This window comes from Delphinus delphis, chromosome 1 (assembly GCF_949987515.2).
Source record: "Delphinus delphis chromosome 1, mDelDel1.2, whole genome shotgun sequence".
In the NCBI taxonomy this organism is placed as follows: domain Eukaryota; kingdom Metazoa; phylum Chordata; class Mammalia; order Artiodactyla; family Delphinidae; genus Delphinus; species Delphinus delphis.
In genome coordinates this window covers 77,597,849-77,615,856 of record NC_082683.1, presented here as the reverse complement: position 1 = coordinate 77,615,856, position 18,008 = coordinate 77,597,849, and the positions used below count along the sequence as shown (strand labels likewise).

General features: G+C 38.0%; 1 protein-coding gene across 1 annotated transcript in view; it reads right to left on the bottom strand.

The window, feature by feature from the left end:
• The window catches only part of PKN2 (protein kinase N2), a 129,419-nt gene extending 120,445 nt beyond the window's left edge, over positions 1 to 8,974 (bottom strand). The window contains exon 1 of the mRNA XM_060024962.1: positions 8,620 to 8,974. Coding sequence (XP_059880945.1) covers positions 8,620 to 8,667 — 48 coding nt within the window. The 5' untranslated portion in view covers positions 8,668 to 8,974. The remainder of the gene's footprint in view (positions 1 to 8,619) is intronic.
• Between the last annotated feature and the right edge of the window lie 9,034 nt (positions 8,975 to 18,008).

Genomic DNA, 18,008 nt, shown 5'->3' with positions numbered 1-18,008 from the left:
ATTTTGGGGGGCTTCCCTGGTGGCACAGTGGTTAAGAATCACCTGCCAATGCAGAGGACATGGGTTCAAGCCCTGGTCTGGGAAGATCCCACATGCCGTGGAGCAACTAAGCCCGCAAGCCACAACCACTGAGCCTGCATGCTACAACTACTGAAGCCCGTGTGCCTAGAGCCCACACTCCGCAACGAGAAGCCACTGCTATGAGAATCAACAGGGAGCAGCCCCTGCTCGCCGCAACTAGAGAAAGCCCGCGAGCAGCAATGAAGACCCAATGCAGCCAAAAATAAATAAATTAATTAAAAGAAAAACGAAAGAAGGAAAGAAAATCCTCCACAGGATTGCCTTTGCACCTGCGTCAAAAATAAATTAAAAAGAAAAAAAGGTATTCTGGGGCCACGGCAATGACAGCTTTCAGCTCTGAGCTAAGGAATTAGGACTGTATCTCACAAGCAGTCAGGAGTCACTGAATGCTGCAGACAACTTCTGAATCTAGCAGCTGTACATAGTCTAAACAAAAACAGAATGAGACTGAAGAAGTAGAGGTGGAATATCAAGATACTGTAATCATCCAAATGATAATGAGAGCCCAAACTTGGGCAGTGGCAAAGCAATGAATGAATTCAATTTACATAAATAGAAGAATCAACTGAAGAGGCTGAGACTGCAGTCAAATGATAGTGACTAGCAGATCTTTCTAACACGGGCAACAAAAGAATGATCACCTTCAGAAATACAGAAAAGTCAGATGTAGTAAACGGGTCATAGAATTAGTCACAGAAATCAGTCATTTATTTATTAAGCATTATTTATTCAAGCATATATCAAGTGAAAGCCATATGTCAGGTGCTAGGGGCATAAAACTGAGTAAGACCTAGTTCCTGTCCTGAAAGTGGGAGACACACATATAATTTAACAATTAACTGCCATATTGGATGATATATTCAATCACAGGAGCTGCAAAATGAGAAGTAGGCTAATTTGTCAATGGATCAAAATGCTACATGACGAATGACTAAATTCACTTATTTATTAAAAATGTACCTTAAGTAAAAGTCTTCTTGATTATATGATATATTTATATATTCAACAAATACATTTTTCTCAGTGGAATTTTAAGGAGTGTCCAATTAGTCAAAAGTTTTTTAGGCATACCATCAATAAATTTAACAAATACTAAATTTAGTTTTTTTTTTCATCAACAGATAGCACAGCAATGGCAAGAACTGCATTTAGGATTCCAGGTTTGTAAATACCAGTAAATTCTGCAAGAGATGATTATTTTCTATTTTATATCCAGTATTAAATCTGATCAGCTACAGCACTTTATTGACAAGCTATGCATATGACTGAATGACCAATTCACATAATTCTAGACTTGGAATATATTGTCCTTCAAATGAAAGAATGTTAATAATTAGTAATAGTAATAAATTTGCACTGAAAAGATATGGAATGGGAAAATAAGCAACTGATGAACTATTTACATATATAATTTACACTATTTATTTCTAAATTTACCCTTTGAGTCAAATAACATTTGAGTGCCTAGTATGTGTTAAACAATACAATATTTTATACAACTTCCTATAGTTATTCCTGTGGAAACTTTGTAAATCCATGAGTCATAAACTGTATAACTTTACCCTTTCTATACCAAACCTAGACTAGATATTAAGTGCAGGCTTGCTGATCACAATGATGTAAATGATTTTCAATATTTGCCAAAAAGGTAAAACACTTAAAACTGTCCCTCCCACAAACCCGCAAAAGAAAGTGAAAAGACAAGTTACAAACTGAGATAAGACATTCACAATACACACAAAGGATTTATATGAGGAATATAAAGAACTCTTATAAATCAATTTAAAAAACACAGAAAAATAGGCAAGACTCATGAACAGAAATTTCACTGAAGAGGAAACATAAAAGGCCAGTAAACATTAAAAAAAAAATATTCTACATCAGTGATGATCAGGAAAATGCAAATCAAGACCATTCGATGAGATCGCATTTTATACTCTTCCGATTTGTAAAAATTAAAAGACAACAGCAAATGTCAGAAAGGATGGATGACCAAGGGATCTTTTGTTTCTTACCTGCTGACATGACTATAAATTGGCACAACCACACTGCAAGCTGGGCATTACCCTGTGAGGCAACAATTCTACATCTGGGTATATAATTAATAGAAACTCTTACATATATGCAATAAGAAAGAATGCACAGAACATCCATAGTATCATCGTTCACAATTACAAAAACCAGAAAATAAATAAAGGCCCAACAAGGAAAAGTCAGTGGATAAATATCCAAATATCCAATAAGGGGAGAGTTGAATATTTTACTCATTGAAATATCACACAGCAATTAAAATGAGTGATTACAGCAACATACAATAATATGGTTAAATCAGCAATAATAAGTGAAAAATCAAGTTTAGAGAGATTATATTGAACACAATTATATAAAAACAACTAAAATAAAAGATATAACTTTTAGAATTGTATATCCAACAAAACTAAAAAAAGAGAATGAACACAGGACTCAGGATGATGGTTACTTTGGATGACAAGAAGGTGGAGGTAGGGGGATGGAATGAAGAAAAACCATGTATAGGTTAAGTTCCTAGCTTTTAGGGGGAGTTGGGGAGTGAGTGCTGGTTCATGGGTGTTTATTACAATGATATATGGATGGATAATGATTAATCCAAACCAGTGTACCTAAGGTTTAATAAATGGGAAAAAAAATCTGAAAATTTAATGAAATTTATTCAATGAAAATTCTGAAACGGACAAAAAAAGCACCTCCTTAGAGACTCTCTAAGGAAACAACTATAGGAAAGGGAAAACAATATGATTAATTGTAAAATATATGATATTTAGCATACATATTGGGTGGTAAGTATATTTTCTATAATCTAAAATAAATTCTAAATTCTGTAATGACAACTTTCCAATAAATTATGATGTTTGTAAGCCAGGGCAGTAAAGCTTCAACCAATTAGAAAAAGTAAACATTGCCAAGTTCCTAAAATAGATATATCCTAATAACAGTATATATTATGTAATTCTTGTCTATCAGTTCATCTCTATAACATGACACCAACAGTTACCTTCAAATCTAAGGTATTTATCATCAAATACACTCCTCCCAGGCTTTCCTGTTCTTCATTTTTAACAGACAATATTTATGTATATAATATTACACAAATTTAATTTTTCTGAGATTGTGAAAAACTGAATGTGACAACAGAGCTAGTTTCAAATAAGATTTCATTAAATAACATTAAGAGAAACTAGACATGTATCAAAATAAATGTTCTCTATTTCTGCTTTTCTAAGATATCAGAAGTTTACTTTTTCATTAGTATGTTTTTCTCAGTCAAGATTTTAAGTATCTTTTTAAAGCTTTTAACTAGTTTTGACTTTCTTTGTTGCCAAGTTTGAACTCTGCTGCATACCAAAAGTTATTCGTATTAAATGTTACATGATTTCTGTCATACTCTGATGAGAGTAAAATTGGTTTTTGAAATAGAGTAGACATTTGACAATTGTTCAACAGAGTACACAGTACTAGAAAATGATGTAAAATTAACTACTCTGTTCAAATATCATATATGTTTCTGGAAGTAACATTATTTTAAGTGATATTCATCTCTCTATTAACTAATTAGAGATGATCGAAAAACATGATCATTTTAGAGCCATCATTTTATAATACCAGTTTCAGCACAAAGATTTACTCAAAATAAAAATATTTTGAGATAAAAAAGTCAATAAAGCTACTTTGATCCACTTATCTAGAACTAGTGGCAATTTTTTTTTTACCTACAGCTATTTCTATCTTAAAACTCTATAAACCTCATTTCTCTTTACAATTCTAATAAGTAAAATAGGATACAGAAGGGAGGAAAAATATCAAATCAGTATGTCGTATACCTTAAAATCACACATTGTATGTCAAATATATCTCAATTTTTTTAAAAAAGGGAGGAAAAAGAGGAAATGGACTCAAATGCCATGGGACTTGTAAGTTGGAAAAGCTTGTCAACTACTCTGATAGAACTATTAGCACTTTCTATTTACTTTGATGCTTTTCTGCATTTTCCAGATTTTCTAGAATACACTTGTATTACATTGATAATTTGAAAAAAAACTGTAAAATGTGTCTTAACCATCTACCTACTTTCTCATGCTACATTCCCCCAACTCATGCTAGTCTTAATCCTCCCAACACAGACACCTTCTACGTTCCAGTATCACTGCAAAATTAGATGTCACCTCCTAATTTCCCATCAAATGTGTAAAATAAGAGGGTGCTGTATGTAGATATAACATAACTAGTGCAGAAATCCCTTTTGAACTTTTTAAGGGAATATTTTTGGGACAAGGGATTAGAAATGTAAAATAAAGAAAACTAAGTAATTTCTTAAGTCAATGATCATAGTCAACTTTCAACAGTCAAGACATTTCTCATCCTAGGTAACAAATGGAGCCTTCTCATCAATGTACTGTGTACCTAGTCAGTGCCAAACACACAGCTTGGTTACATAGCTTAAAATTTTAAAGCAAAGCTTATCTTACGGACAGTCTACAGAGAAACGTGAAATCTTTTGGTAGGTTTTGGGTGAACATCTGACAACTTTCATCCGGAACATTAATTGTTAAATGAAGAAAACCTGCAAAAATGTTATTGTAGTGTTATTCTTTGTAGAATGTTATACCTTATTTGCAATAATAAAGCACTGTTAAATTATAGACTACCGGGGCTTCCCTGGTGGCGCAGAGGTTGAGAGTCCGCCTGCCGATGCAGAGGACACAGGTTCGTGCCCTGGTCCGAGAAGATCCCACATGCCGCGGAGCGGCTGGGCCCGTGAGCCATGGCCGCTGAGCCTGCGCATCCGGGGCCTGTGCTCCGCAACGGGAGAGGCCACAACAGAGAGAGGCCCGCGTACCGCAAAAAAACAAAAACAAAAAACAAACAAACAAAAATTATAGACTACCAAATAAAATGTGGAAATCACTTTTCCTTGTTCGAGAGGAACCTAACAAGTAGTATAAAGTTTATATTAAAGTTAACTCTGGTTAACTACATTTGGGGCCAATTTTTAGAAAGTTCACACATTTACAATATTGGAATGCAAAACATTTATGGGTCCACATATTACAAAATGGTGTAGTGGAAAAGATATAAATCCAAATTCAAACTCAGACTTAACATTGTGAACATGAATGACTGACTTAACTATTCCTGAACTTAGTTTCCTGATCTGTAAAATGGAAATAACAACACTCACTTTACTGGATTGTTTTAAAGATTACATAAGGTACACAGGGTACCAAGTACAATGTCTATCATACAGCAGATAATCAATAAACGTTATTTGTACTCTCCTCTAGAAAGTAAAAGCCATATCCTGTCATCTTTATGCCCTCCAATATACCTTTGGTAGCTACTCAATAAAGGTTTCTTGAAATGAATCGCTGTAACTTAAGACCAGCTACCTCAACCTTCCACTTGAGCAAGTCACCTCTACCTAAATAAATTCTGCTGAGAATGGAATTCAAGATTCCCAACACTTTATTAGCTATTTTGATGAAGATGAATATCCGATAATCAACAAGGTAACTTTATAAGTATGCTACTCGATATCTGGGTCTACACTCTACAAAATTATTGTTGTAGCCAACATTTTCATTTTGAGATTCTTTATATAGTTTTCATTATTAACTCAGTTTCCTTGAAAATAAACTTTAATTTCTTTGGCCTCATGAAAGTATCACACTCATTTTCCCACTACACTTCAAATAAAAAACAAGAGAACTTGACATAACAAGTTAATTACAAGAGATAAAAATTAGAAATTGCCAACTAAGTTTATGTTTTTTAACAGCCTATTTTTATTTTTACCACAGCAAATATTCTTCCTTACACATTGAAGCCTCTAGCCTTCAAAGTTTGTATATACTTTATTAATGATTCCTTGTTGAATGTCTCTTAAATTACTAACAAGAGTTAGAAACATTACATTATATAGAAATATTACAATTAACAAGACCGTGGTTTCAGATTTTCTTTGTCTTTCCACAATCAAAACTTATAATAAGCCAATTCCACCTCAAGTAAAGTATTTCAAATTCTGCCATATAATTCGAAAAATAATTTTTTACATGTTGGATGTACAATGTTTCTAAATAAAGTATAAATTTCATTAAAAGAAGTTGTAACATGTAACTTTCAGAGTGAGAAAAGATATGGCAAAGTAACAATTTCAACTAAACAATTTAAAAACTTGATACACAAATTATTATTTAATTACTTAAAATCTGTATGGCAGAAAAGCATTAAGAACCTCACATTAAACAACTTTTCAATTTAAATAAATTCAAACAACTTAGAAGGTTTTTAAAAACTGGTTCTCCAAACAAGTTTGATAAATATTTGGTTACTATATTCTAGTTTCATGACCCAATGAAATAATAAAATGTTTGAACAGATGCATATACTTGGTGAAGCAAATTTTATCATGGTTCATCTTTGAGTGCTGATATAAATAATATTTTCAATTATTTTAATAAACATGATAAAGTCCAAATGCAATAACTTTTATTAGAATTGGGAGTCAAATACACGAAGAAAAATGTCCTGGATATACATGACAACCTAAAATGTAACACTTATTAAAAACTATTCTTTTACTGGAGGGAGTTACATTTTAGTTTATTTAAAAGTCTAACTTTAGATTGGACGTTCCCCTAGTCTGGTCCCATTTTTAAAATACTCGTATTTAAATATTCCTATTTATTTGACTTGCTTCTTTGTTATTGTAAAAAATGGTTTTATTAAAAGTCCCTAAATGTTATATTTTAATATACATGAAAATATATTTTCACATTCAGTACCAAAATAAGAGTTTTTTACATCAACTTTCTATAAAATACAAATAAGGATGCCAAATACTTTATGATTCTGAAGCCACTCCGCTCAAGGAAAAATTCTGTTATTTTCATGGCTTTTTTTCAGTCAGAAGTAAAATATGCTTTTCAAATTTCAAGACTAGGCAATGGAAAGCATTTCTGATGTGCCTCAAACTTCTTTTCAAAAGCTCACGTAAAGTAATAAAACAATAAATTCCATTCATTTAGCTAACTGGTATGCTGGAAGACTTCCTTAGAAAAGACTAAGAGTAATTAAAACACTATATAGCAACATGTTCAATAATATGAAATTCAGCCTTGCATTTCCAAAGGATTCCAAATTTGCAAAAGTGCATTGATATATCTTGTTGAAATCTATTTTTATGGAGGAAATATCGAGTATTATATGCCTTCAAGCTTATATCTAACTGCACAATAAACCAAGCTAATATAGGAATTTATCGAAAATACATTTAAACAGCAAAAAACTTAGAAGCAACTGAATTTTGAAATCATCAGAATGAACCCTTCAGAGTGTCTAGATTCAGCCTTCTCAAAAAAAATTAACTGCCCAACACACAAAAACGAATGTAAGTAGGCTATTTTTTTTTCTTTTAACTCCCATCTCAATCTTCGAGTAGCTAAAAGACGACTATATTTAAACAAACCAAAATAAGTTTAAGTCAAAGAACAAGCATGAAACTTTAATCCAGATGTAAACATCTCTGGGACACTCCAAAGTAAAGAAAAATAAACCCAACAAGGTAGCGCACGTACCCTGCACATCAAAGAGACCTAAACACCAATATCGTGCCTACATCATCAAATATTTAGCTGGAAAATGGGAAGAATAATATTGCTAATCAACGTGGACTTTAATTAAGGGATCTATTTTGTTCACATCTTCTGCAAGCATGTGGTGCCCAACATTTTCCCTTAGTCGACTGCTTTGCCGTTTGTAAACAACTTCTGTAGTTCTTTTTTTGGTATTCAAACAGGAGGGAAAATGAAAGCCTGAAAAGCATCAGCATCTGAGCTTCCGGATCTGAGCCGGGAGTAGCTGAGAAGGGGACCATGTAACTATCACTTGGTAAAAAAGAAATAAATGGGTTAGCCCTCAAAATAAAAGAAAGAAATCTAGCCACCTAAAGAGGGTTGGTGAAGTGAAGCCAGCATTGGGTGAGACACTTTATTTTTGTTTTTTCTTTAAAAAAAAAAAAAACTTGTCTGGGGACTGGAAGTTATGGGGGCGCTCTTTGTGCAGAGTCGGAGGGGAAGGGGAGGGACAAGAAAACAGCTTGGGAGTCATTCAAAGGAGTTTAAGGAGCGGTGTTCGAGGGAAAGGCGGGGCGGGGCCCGGCCCGCAGGAGGTAGGGGGCGCCAGGGGTGTCCGCGGGCGGCTCTGACACAAGAGAGGGGGAGGCGAACTGGCCGCCCCGAAGACCGGGTGAGAGCAGACGCCGGCCGCAGGATGGGGTCCCTCTGGTAGGCAGAGTCAAATTAAGTTGGTGGCAGGCCACGGCTCCGGCGGGGGCAGAGGCTCTGGCTCCAGAAGGAAGCGGCTCCCGAGTGACATCCCCGAGTTTCCTCACTTAGCGGGCTAGGGGCGCGGCGGCCGCACGGCTCCCCTAGGCCCCCTACCCCGCGCCAGACTCTCTCCCTCTGCTCCGCCAGCGCCTCGTGCACGGGCCGCGGCCCTTACCTGCAGCTCCGTGAGCAGAATCTCCCCCCGTTCGGGGTTGGACGCCATTGCTTTCCGCTCTGGACTCCACACCTGGACGCGGCCGCTGCTGGCGGGCGAAGGGAGAAGGCGGGACGGGATCCGGGGTGGGGGGTGAGGAGCGGGGAGAGAAAGAAAAAAACCTAGGGATTCATGGAGGCGCAGCCCCTGCTGGAGGCGCGGCTTATTTCGCCCGGTCCTTGGAGAGCGGCGGGGAGCCGGGACACTCGTAGCGGGCTCCCCCTCGCCGCCGCCCGCCCGTGCTGGACTCTCTTGCTCAGTCGCTGCCTCAGGGCGACGCCAGGAGCCGCCTCGAACCTCTCGGTGCGGGGCTGTGCGGCCGCGGCGGCAACTCCTCCTGTCGCACCATTTGGCTGTCACCGCGTCGCAAAAGCGGCCTCACTTGGCGGCTGCCAGGGCACGTGACGGCCGCGGCCGCCGCCTCCCGCCGGGCGAAGGAGGTGGGGCGGAGGGGACCCAGAGGGCGGGAGCGGGGCGGGGCGGCTTCCGACCAGGCTCCGCGGCGGGGACTGCCATTGGACCCAGCCAGGGTGAAAAGGGGGGGAGCGGGCTGGGCTCGCGTCTTCTGGGAAGCGGGAAGAGGAAGAAGAAAACACACGCCCGCTTTCCTGCTTGTTTAACTGCCCCGCTGTGAACGCTGGAAATCGGGAAACTACTCGCTTCTTTTTGTTTTTTTCCCCAGGTCCTTTTCTCTTTGCTTGCCACAGTTTAGACCTAACGTAAACGGACCCTTTTCTAACCTCCAGAACCCAAAGAGTTTCGGGACTCAAACCTGGTAGAATATTCCCCAGCCCAAGCTATTAATCTTGCCTTTTGCTCGCACCCACCCTCTGCGCGCCTCTGCGACCAGTAAGGTGCACAGCTGGCGAAAGTGGGGTGTGGTCTGTACTTTTCAAGAAATGTTAGCGGCTCTCGACCTCTGGCAACTCAATGCAGTTTTTTGTTTTGTTTTGTTTTTGTTTTTGTTTTCTTGCGGTACGCGGGCCTCTCTCTGTTGTGGCCTCTCCCGTTGCGGAGCACAGGCTCCGGACGCACAGGCTCAGCGGCCATGGCTCACGGGCCCAACCGCTCCGCGGCATGTGGGATCTTCCCGGACCGGGGCACGAACCCGCGTCGCCTGCATCGGCAGGCGGACTCTCAACCACTGCGCCGCTAGGGAAGCCCTAATGCACAGTTTTTTAAAGATACCTTTTCCCAAGCGCTGCACTACTGTGGTTTGGGCTTTTGAGTTTAGAATTTAATTAGTTGGCTTCTTGAATTGTTTTAACTGAATTTAAAGTGAAGGCGGTGGGGCGGGATTAGCCCCATGAATGGGAAAAAGCCAACTTTCCCTGTTGTAGTAAACATCCAGGTTAACCTATTAGTAACATGTAGCTAAGTAGTCTTAAATTGGGGGTTTAAGAAATGACACTATAATATTCAGGAATGTCAACAAAATCTCCATCCCGTAGCTTTTGTCTGAGGAATGAATGCATATTCTAGGCACCTGCTTAACTTTTGATTATTTGAGGCTGAGATGCCATGGCTTTGTTAAAAACTACTTAGGGAAAGTGATACGGATAGTTTAGTTAGATAGCTACTTGAAGAATGGCTTAGTAGGCATACTTCTTAAGTATGCTATCATGAACCTCTTAAGCTGCATGTAAGATCTGTTGGGCTGATGCTAGGACTTAAGTTTATCTTTTTACCTTCTAAAGTCTAATGCATTTATTTGACAAACACTTGTCTAGAGTTCTGTGATCACATTTTCTGAACTCCAATTCATGTGATAGAGAATTTTTCTGGTGACTCTTTCAAAAGTTTAAAAACTGTTTATATGTTTAATACATAGCCTTGGTTGAAAATGATAATTAAAACATATGCTACAACAACACTTGGAAAAACCAGGATAAAAATGCCCTCCCTGGTAAGAGCCAGACAGTGTTCTAGACCCTGGAGCTACAGGTAGGATTAAGAAAGAGTCCTTGTCCCTGGAGTGATTGAGTCCTTTGGAGAAACAGACTTGTGTCCAAACAACTATAGTGCAATTTTAAATGATAGTCACAAAACGTTAGGGGACCACTGCATTCAGATAGATGATAGATAGATATACATATTTTGTGTGTACTAAAAATACATTACATAAAATTTACCATTTTAACAATTTTAAGTATACAATTCAGTGGCATTAAATGCATGCAGATATATTTTGCTTATTTTTCTTTTGCCTTACTCCAGAATGGATTTGAGATAGCTGGCACACATAGTAGGTGCTTAATAATGATGTAATTTAAAAGTACCTATGTAAGGAGTTAGAAATACAGTGAATGAGCATTCTTTTTAAAAATAAATGTAGATATAAAAGAAAGATGTTCACCTTTTAGTACCATGGTATTTTAAAGGTAGAAGAGACTTAAAATGTTGAGTCCGACACTTACTATATGTAGAAGAAAAATAAGCCATAATTTACTTAACTATTAGGAGCATGGGAACATTATTACCCTTAGTGGCAGAGATGGAAACTGGAATCTAAATCTCCTAATTGCCAATCCTGTGCTTCTTTAAACTTAATCCATGCTGCTATAAGTACTTTAAAATAGATTAAAAAATGAACTCAAAGCATTATAGTCTCTCAAATTTTTTACCATAGAAAAAGATTTCAAACTTTACATATTTCTAGTGCTAAATCAAGTATTAATAGTAATTTTAATTTTATATATCACGTGTAAATGTAAGCAACCAGCATAAAAAGTTTTTTAAATTATAGGAATTATTTATGAGATTAGTTATGTTGGGGAAAGTGGTACAATACAAAAGGGAGCCAAGACAATATAAAACTGCTTGAGAATCTGGAAAATGTGATGGTTTAAACAGTAAATTAGCTTAAGCTGAAAACTACTACCCAGATCACAGTTTATGTTCAGGGGGTGGGGGGTGGTAAGTGGGGGAAAAGAACAAATAATAGGACATGGAATATATTTATCAAAATGAAGCATACTTGAAAAAGTTTTAATGGAAACGTATATCATGTTGATTCAGATGAGCTATATTCAGTCCCTACTTGCAGATGTTTTTGAGGAATCCTAAATATAGTTCACCTCAAGTTATGTTCTAATTTATATTAACAATGAAAAAGAGGAATTTTTTTAATTTTACTAATTTTCATGTAAGAAATTAAAGACATAAAAAAATCTGAATTGTGTCACTAATTTTGCAGGTAGCTTTTAAAATTTTTCATAGATATTTTAAAGGTCTTTAAGAAGTAGAGATGACCAAACATGTAGAAATAGTGATTTGTTTGTTATTATTACTTTTTTTATTTTTGGCTGCACTGCGTCTTTGTTGCTGCGCGTGGGCTTTCTCTAGTTGCAGCGAGCAGGGGCTACTCTTCGTTGCGGTGCATGGGCTTCTCATTGCGGTGGCTTCTCTTGTTGCGGAGCACGGGCTCTAGGCACGCGGGCTTCAGTATTCATGGCACATGGGCTCAGTAGTTGTGTCTCACGGGCTCTAGAGCACAGGCTCAGTAGTTGTGGTGCATGGGCTTAGTTTCTCTGCGGCATGTGGGATCTTCCCGGACCAGGGCTCGAACCCGTGTCCCCTGCATTGGCAGGCGGATTCTTAACCACTGCGCCACCAGGGAAGCCCCTGTTATTGTTGTTTTTGCAAGTTAGCGGGAAGAAAAAAAAAAGTAACTCCCTACTCCCAAGGGATAAAAGTAAAGTAGCAGTGGTAATCAAACTAAGAGACTCCCAAAGGAGAGGCAAACTCAGAGAGACAGTCAGAACTACTTGGTCACCACCTTTTTCTTCCTTAGGAAACCCCTTGCAGGGATGTTCCCTTGCAAGCTCTACGAAGATAATTTTGAGAACAAGATTCTTAAAGTTGAGAACACAGTAGAGTTAAGTTGTAGCGACCATAGCAGATACTTTTGGAGGTGTCTGCTCAGCCCACATTCACTTCTCTGAGAATTACCTCTGCCACCAGAAAAGAAGTCTCTGTAGCCATGTTGATTTGGCTTAATCTAGATCTTTCAGCAAATTATGGGTGGGCCATGATAGAACATGTCCAAGTTTAGCTAACCAGATTACCTCCCCAAGAATTTGAAAATAGAATATTGAAATGTTGGTCAGTTGGTGGCCCTAGACCAGCAATGGTGGGAGGGTTATGGTTGTAGGGCTAGAATGGCTATTTTTTGCCATGTGTCCAAACATGCAGAAAAAGCTGTTTTTGGAAAGAGAAACGAAGTCCTTCCTCCAAGTCACTGGGAATATAATGGTTATTGAGGCATAACTGGCCTTTGTCTTGATGGGGCTTATGGTTAGTTAAAGAGACGTAATGACAAAGAAGGTGAATTCAGGGTACTTTAAACACAGGTCAGGCAATTCTTTCCTAAGTACTTCACACTTATGCTGAGATCTCACTTGTATATGTTAACTGGACAAAAAAGGTGTAAAGAACTTTCCAAAGAGAAAGAATAACTTAGATAAATGTTCTAGAAGGGGAGGGAGCATCTTAATTAAGTACTGAAAGACCAGTGGAACTATAGCAAAGAAACAAAGCAATAAGCAGGAGCTTATAGATCATGTGTATCAGTTAGGATGGGCTAGGTTATGTTGAGTAACAAATGATTCCAAAAATTCTCAGTGGCCAACAATAAGGTTTATTTATCTTTCATGCTACATGGCCACCAAGGTTCTGCTCCATGCCGTCTTCACTCTGGACTCAGGCTAACAGTGCAGTCTTTATCTGGAGTATTGCCATTGTCATGTCAGAAGGAGAAGAAAAGTGGTAAATCACCCACTGGTTCTTAAAGTGTTTGGTCATATTTCTTTCACATTTCATCAGCCAAACTTTTGCTGTGCCTGAAAGCAACAAGGGGCAGGGTTGTATAATCTTCCTACAGAGAGGGACACCACAACGATGGGCACTGAATGTAGGTGAATAGTAATCCAGTTCCACACCATGTTTAAGATTTTGATGTTTATCCTAGGAGCAATGGAAAACCATTGAATAAATTTTCCATTTTTTAACAAATCACTCTGGCTATGGTGACAACAAGATTAGAAATGGGCAAGAGTAGACTGGGGGAGAAAAATTAGGATTAAATTATGAATAGTAGTTTAGACTGGGGTCATGGCATTGGAAATGGAGAGAAGCCAAGAGATTTAAAAGACAGGAGAATCTGGTGATGTGGAAAGAGAAGCAGAGGTGAGAGACTTTGTGGCACCAGGACAGTGGAAGAAATGTACGTGAATTAGTTCCCAGTGTCTTACCATTTGCTTGCTCCAGTCTTCTGGGAAGTTCAGCTACTCTATTCTCGTGTTTTGGGAGTCTCCTGTGTTCCCCTAATAAGTCTTTCTTTTTGCTAAAGCTACTGTGTGTATGTGCCCCCACACACACACACACTCTAAAGCAGACGTTAAGACATCAAGCCAAGGTGAGAACCATCAGAGAACGAATGACACCACCATTCTGGCTATAGGGTAGAAGTGGGTAGGACAAGCAATAAAAGTTAAATACTGCTGTCTCCTCTTTCAATGACTCATTTTCTATCCAGTCTACTTATTATTCCCAAAAGATTCTGACAATATATATATTCAATATATATATATATATATTCATTCTGACAATATATATTCAGCAAATATACAAATTATAAACAAGTATATATTAAACCTAATATGAACCTCCCCACAGCACTTCATTGATACATCTATTTGGGCACTTAAATTTCTTCTTTGTCAAGTCATTGTATACAATATTTTTCTCCTGCTAGACTTAAGCCCACCTAAAGAGTGTCCATGTGTCTATAGGGCCTAGTATAGTATCTCTTATGCATAGATATTATGTATGTAGGTGTGTTTATGTATGTATTGCAGAAATATTTTAGGATAACTGTCTGCTAGGTAAGCTTACCGTGAATGCCCAGTTTCATAGCCTCTAAAGTCAAGAGACTCTGTTTCTCCCAATCCAGTTTTGGGGACTCTGACATGTTATTTACACATGCTTTCCTGTTTCTCTGTCCCTCCACAAACACTCCCATAACCACTCCCTACTGTCCATGGCCCTTGTTTCTGCCTATATTTACATGGACCTAAAGCTCAACCCATGACAAGTTATCCCCAATACAAGCTGTTTTCAAGCATTTATTAATTCATTAACCTCGTACCAAAGATTTAAGAGGGGTCACACTATAGGATATGATGACTTTCCCCCTGACGCTGGGTCTACCTCTCTTTTTCCACCCTCAACAGATTAACAAGCAAATCCTGCTCCTTTCTCAGGCTTTTAGAGTTTGACCATACTCATGGTCCTTCTGATTCTCAACTGTTATACCAAACAAGATTGTTTGGAAATTTCTCCCCCGAATATGCAATGTCCTCCTGAAAAGGATACCAGAAAATACCATTTTCCTAGCTCGGTACATGACATCAAATGAATGGTAACATTTTGAATTTTATGTATTTGAAGTAATGGAAAACAAATGTTTTAACCACCATTGAGAAGTTAAACTTTTTGTTCTAACCCTCAGGATCCCTTCATACTCTTAAGAATTATTGAACACCACAAATAACAAATATTGGCAAGGTTGTGGAGAAAAGGGAACCCTTGTGCACTGTTGGTGGGAATGTAAATTGGTGCAGCCACTATGGACAACAGTATGGAGGTTCCTCAAAAAACTAAAAATAGAACTACCATATGATCCAGCAATCCCACTCCTGGGTGTCTATCTGAAGAAAATGAACATTAATTAGAAAAGATATATGCACCCCAATGTTCATAGCAACCTAATATGGAAGCAACCTAAGTGTCCATCAACAAGTGAATGAATAAAAAAGAAGTAATGTGTACACACACACACACACACACACACACACACACACAGAGTGGAATACTACTCAGCCATAAAGAAGAATGAAATTTTGACACTTGCAACAACATGGATGAACTCGGAGGGTATTATGCTAAGTGAAATAAGTCAGACAGATAAAGACAAATACTGTATGATATCACTTATATGTGGAATCTAAAATATAAAACAAACTAGTGAGTATAACAAAAAAGAAACAGACTCACAGATATAGAGAACAAACTAGTGGTTACAGTGGGGAGAGGGAAGGGGGAGGGACCAGATAGGGGCAGGGGATTAAAAGGTACAAACTACTATGTATAAAATAAACTACAAGGATATATTGCACAGTACAAGGAATATAGACAATATTTTATAATATCTATAAGTGGAATATAACCTTAAAAATTGTGAATCACTGTGTTGTAACCTGAAACTTATATAACATTGTAAATCAACTATACCTCAATTAAAAGAAATTAATGGAGAAAAAATTTAGTCTGCAGGCATTCATTTGCCTGTTGCAAAAAAGTAGATGTTTCATGTATTACATATGTATTACATAATTTAAGTAAAATGTACTCTACAATCAGCAAACCAGCTGGTGGTTAACATATAGATTTTTGTTAACTTTTTGTTCTTTTGGAATGTATAAAGTATTCCATAATACATTTTAATAATTAAAAATTAAAATTCTATTGACCAAAAAAACTTATTGAAGACTCTAAAGAGCTTTCGTTTATGTGGGTTATATCTTCTAATGTTTACTGTATTAGAAGTTAAAACTGAAGAGTTTTTAAAGCACAAGAATATACAAGCTCACATTTTATTAGCCATCAGAGTGATGACCTCATCCCATGAACTTAGCCTCTGAAAAACTCTACCTTATGTCTGTGGGAGAATAAAAGTGAAAAAGGTGAGTTACATCTTAATATTATTATGAAAATAGGTTTGACCTTGCAGACCCCCTTTGAGAAGTGCTGTTCTAATCTATAAGGCTACCTCTGATGATTCTGAATTAGTACAGTTTCTCTGCATATGAATATGGGAATGTGATTTCTGTGTTTCCGGAGTTTAAGATCTACTACCATGCCAAAATAATTACAAACTTCTGGACTTTTCAAGTGAAATATTGCTGTGGTACATGAAAAATGTGTCTGTCCTTGTCAAAATGAAAGAGGAATATAGTATGAAAAAAACTGTGTAAATCATGACAGTTTTACTACTGGCACTTCCTCTAGAGGAAAACTCTTCTGAAACTGCAAAATGCCAAAAAAATTAATGGATACAAAGAATGTAGTATCAGTCATACCAAACATTTTAAAGGGTTTGGGAGGTGAACACCAGGGAGGTGGCTTTCCCTACCATCATTCCAGCTATTATTGAATAATGTGCATCTACTCTCTGAATTAGAGTAAAGCTAAACTTTTAACAAAAAGACACAAGACTGTGGTTTAAAGAACACTGAAATTTGTTACTCCCTCACACGCAAGGACTGCACAAGGTAAGAAATCCAAGTTATCAGACTGGCTGTGCACTGTGAGGCCATCCAGAGATTCAGGGGCTTTCTGCTCTACTTCTCTGCCATCCACCATGGCATTATTCTCAACTGCATCGTTGAAGCTGGGTCAAGCAACTCCACGGTCTACCTTGTAGGAAGGAAAAGAGAGCCTCATGAGGGATGATATGTCCTGTGTTTTAAGGCACAGGCTCAAAATTAGCACATATCATTTCTGCTTCCGTTCCATTTGAGAACGCAAGAATTTGACCACACAGCCCCAAACGAGGCTGAGAAGTGTACTCTCTAACTAGTCATGGGCCAAGCCACAACTCTTTTACTGAAGAAGAGGAACAAGTTGGATTTTAATGGACAATTCACAGTATCCATCACATAGACTTTCTAGTCAATGATTTTTGTTTTGTTTTGTTTTGTTTTTGTTTTTTGCGGTACACGGGCCTCTCACTTTTGTGGCCTCTCCCGTTGCGGAGCACAGGCTCCGGACGCACAGGCTCAGCGGCCATGGCTCACGGGCCCAGCCGCTCTGCGGCATGTGGGATCCTCCCGGACCGGAGCACGAACCCGTGCCCCCTGCATCGGCAGGCGGACTCTCAACCACTGCGCCACCAGGGAAGCCCCTCAATGATTTTTTTGTAATCAGCAAAGTGTTCTACTTCTCAGGCTTTAAAATGCAAGCTCTGTACCTGTAACTATCAGATTCTTTAGTCAGTCACTAGAGTAAATATATATTGTATCAGTTTAAAAAAAAAACCCATAAATTCTTTCACACTTATAGCAAGTGTTACTATGTTAAAACACTTGCTCTCTTAGAATACTCCCTCTTAGTCTGAGCTTTCTTAGAACCCAGCCACCATTCTGCGAGAAGCCAAAGCCTCACCAAAAGGCTATATGTAGGTGTTCTGGTCAATAGTCCCAGCTAAGCCCAGCTTTCAAATCATTTCAGCCCAGACACCAGACAGGTGAGTGAAGAAAGCATTTTGGTAACAAATCTTGTCTCAGCTA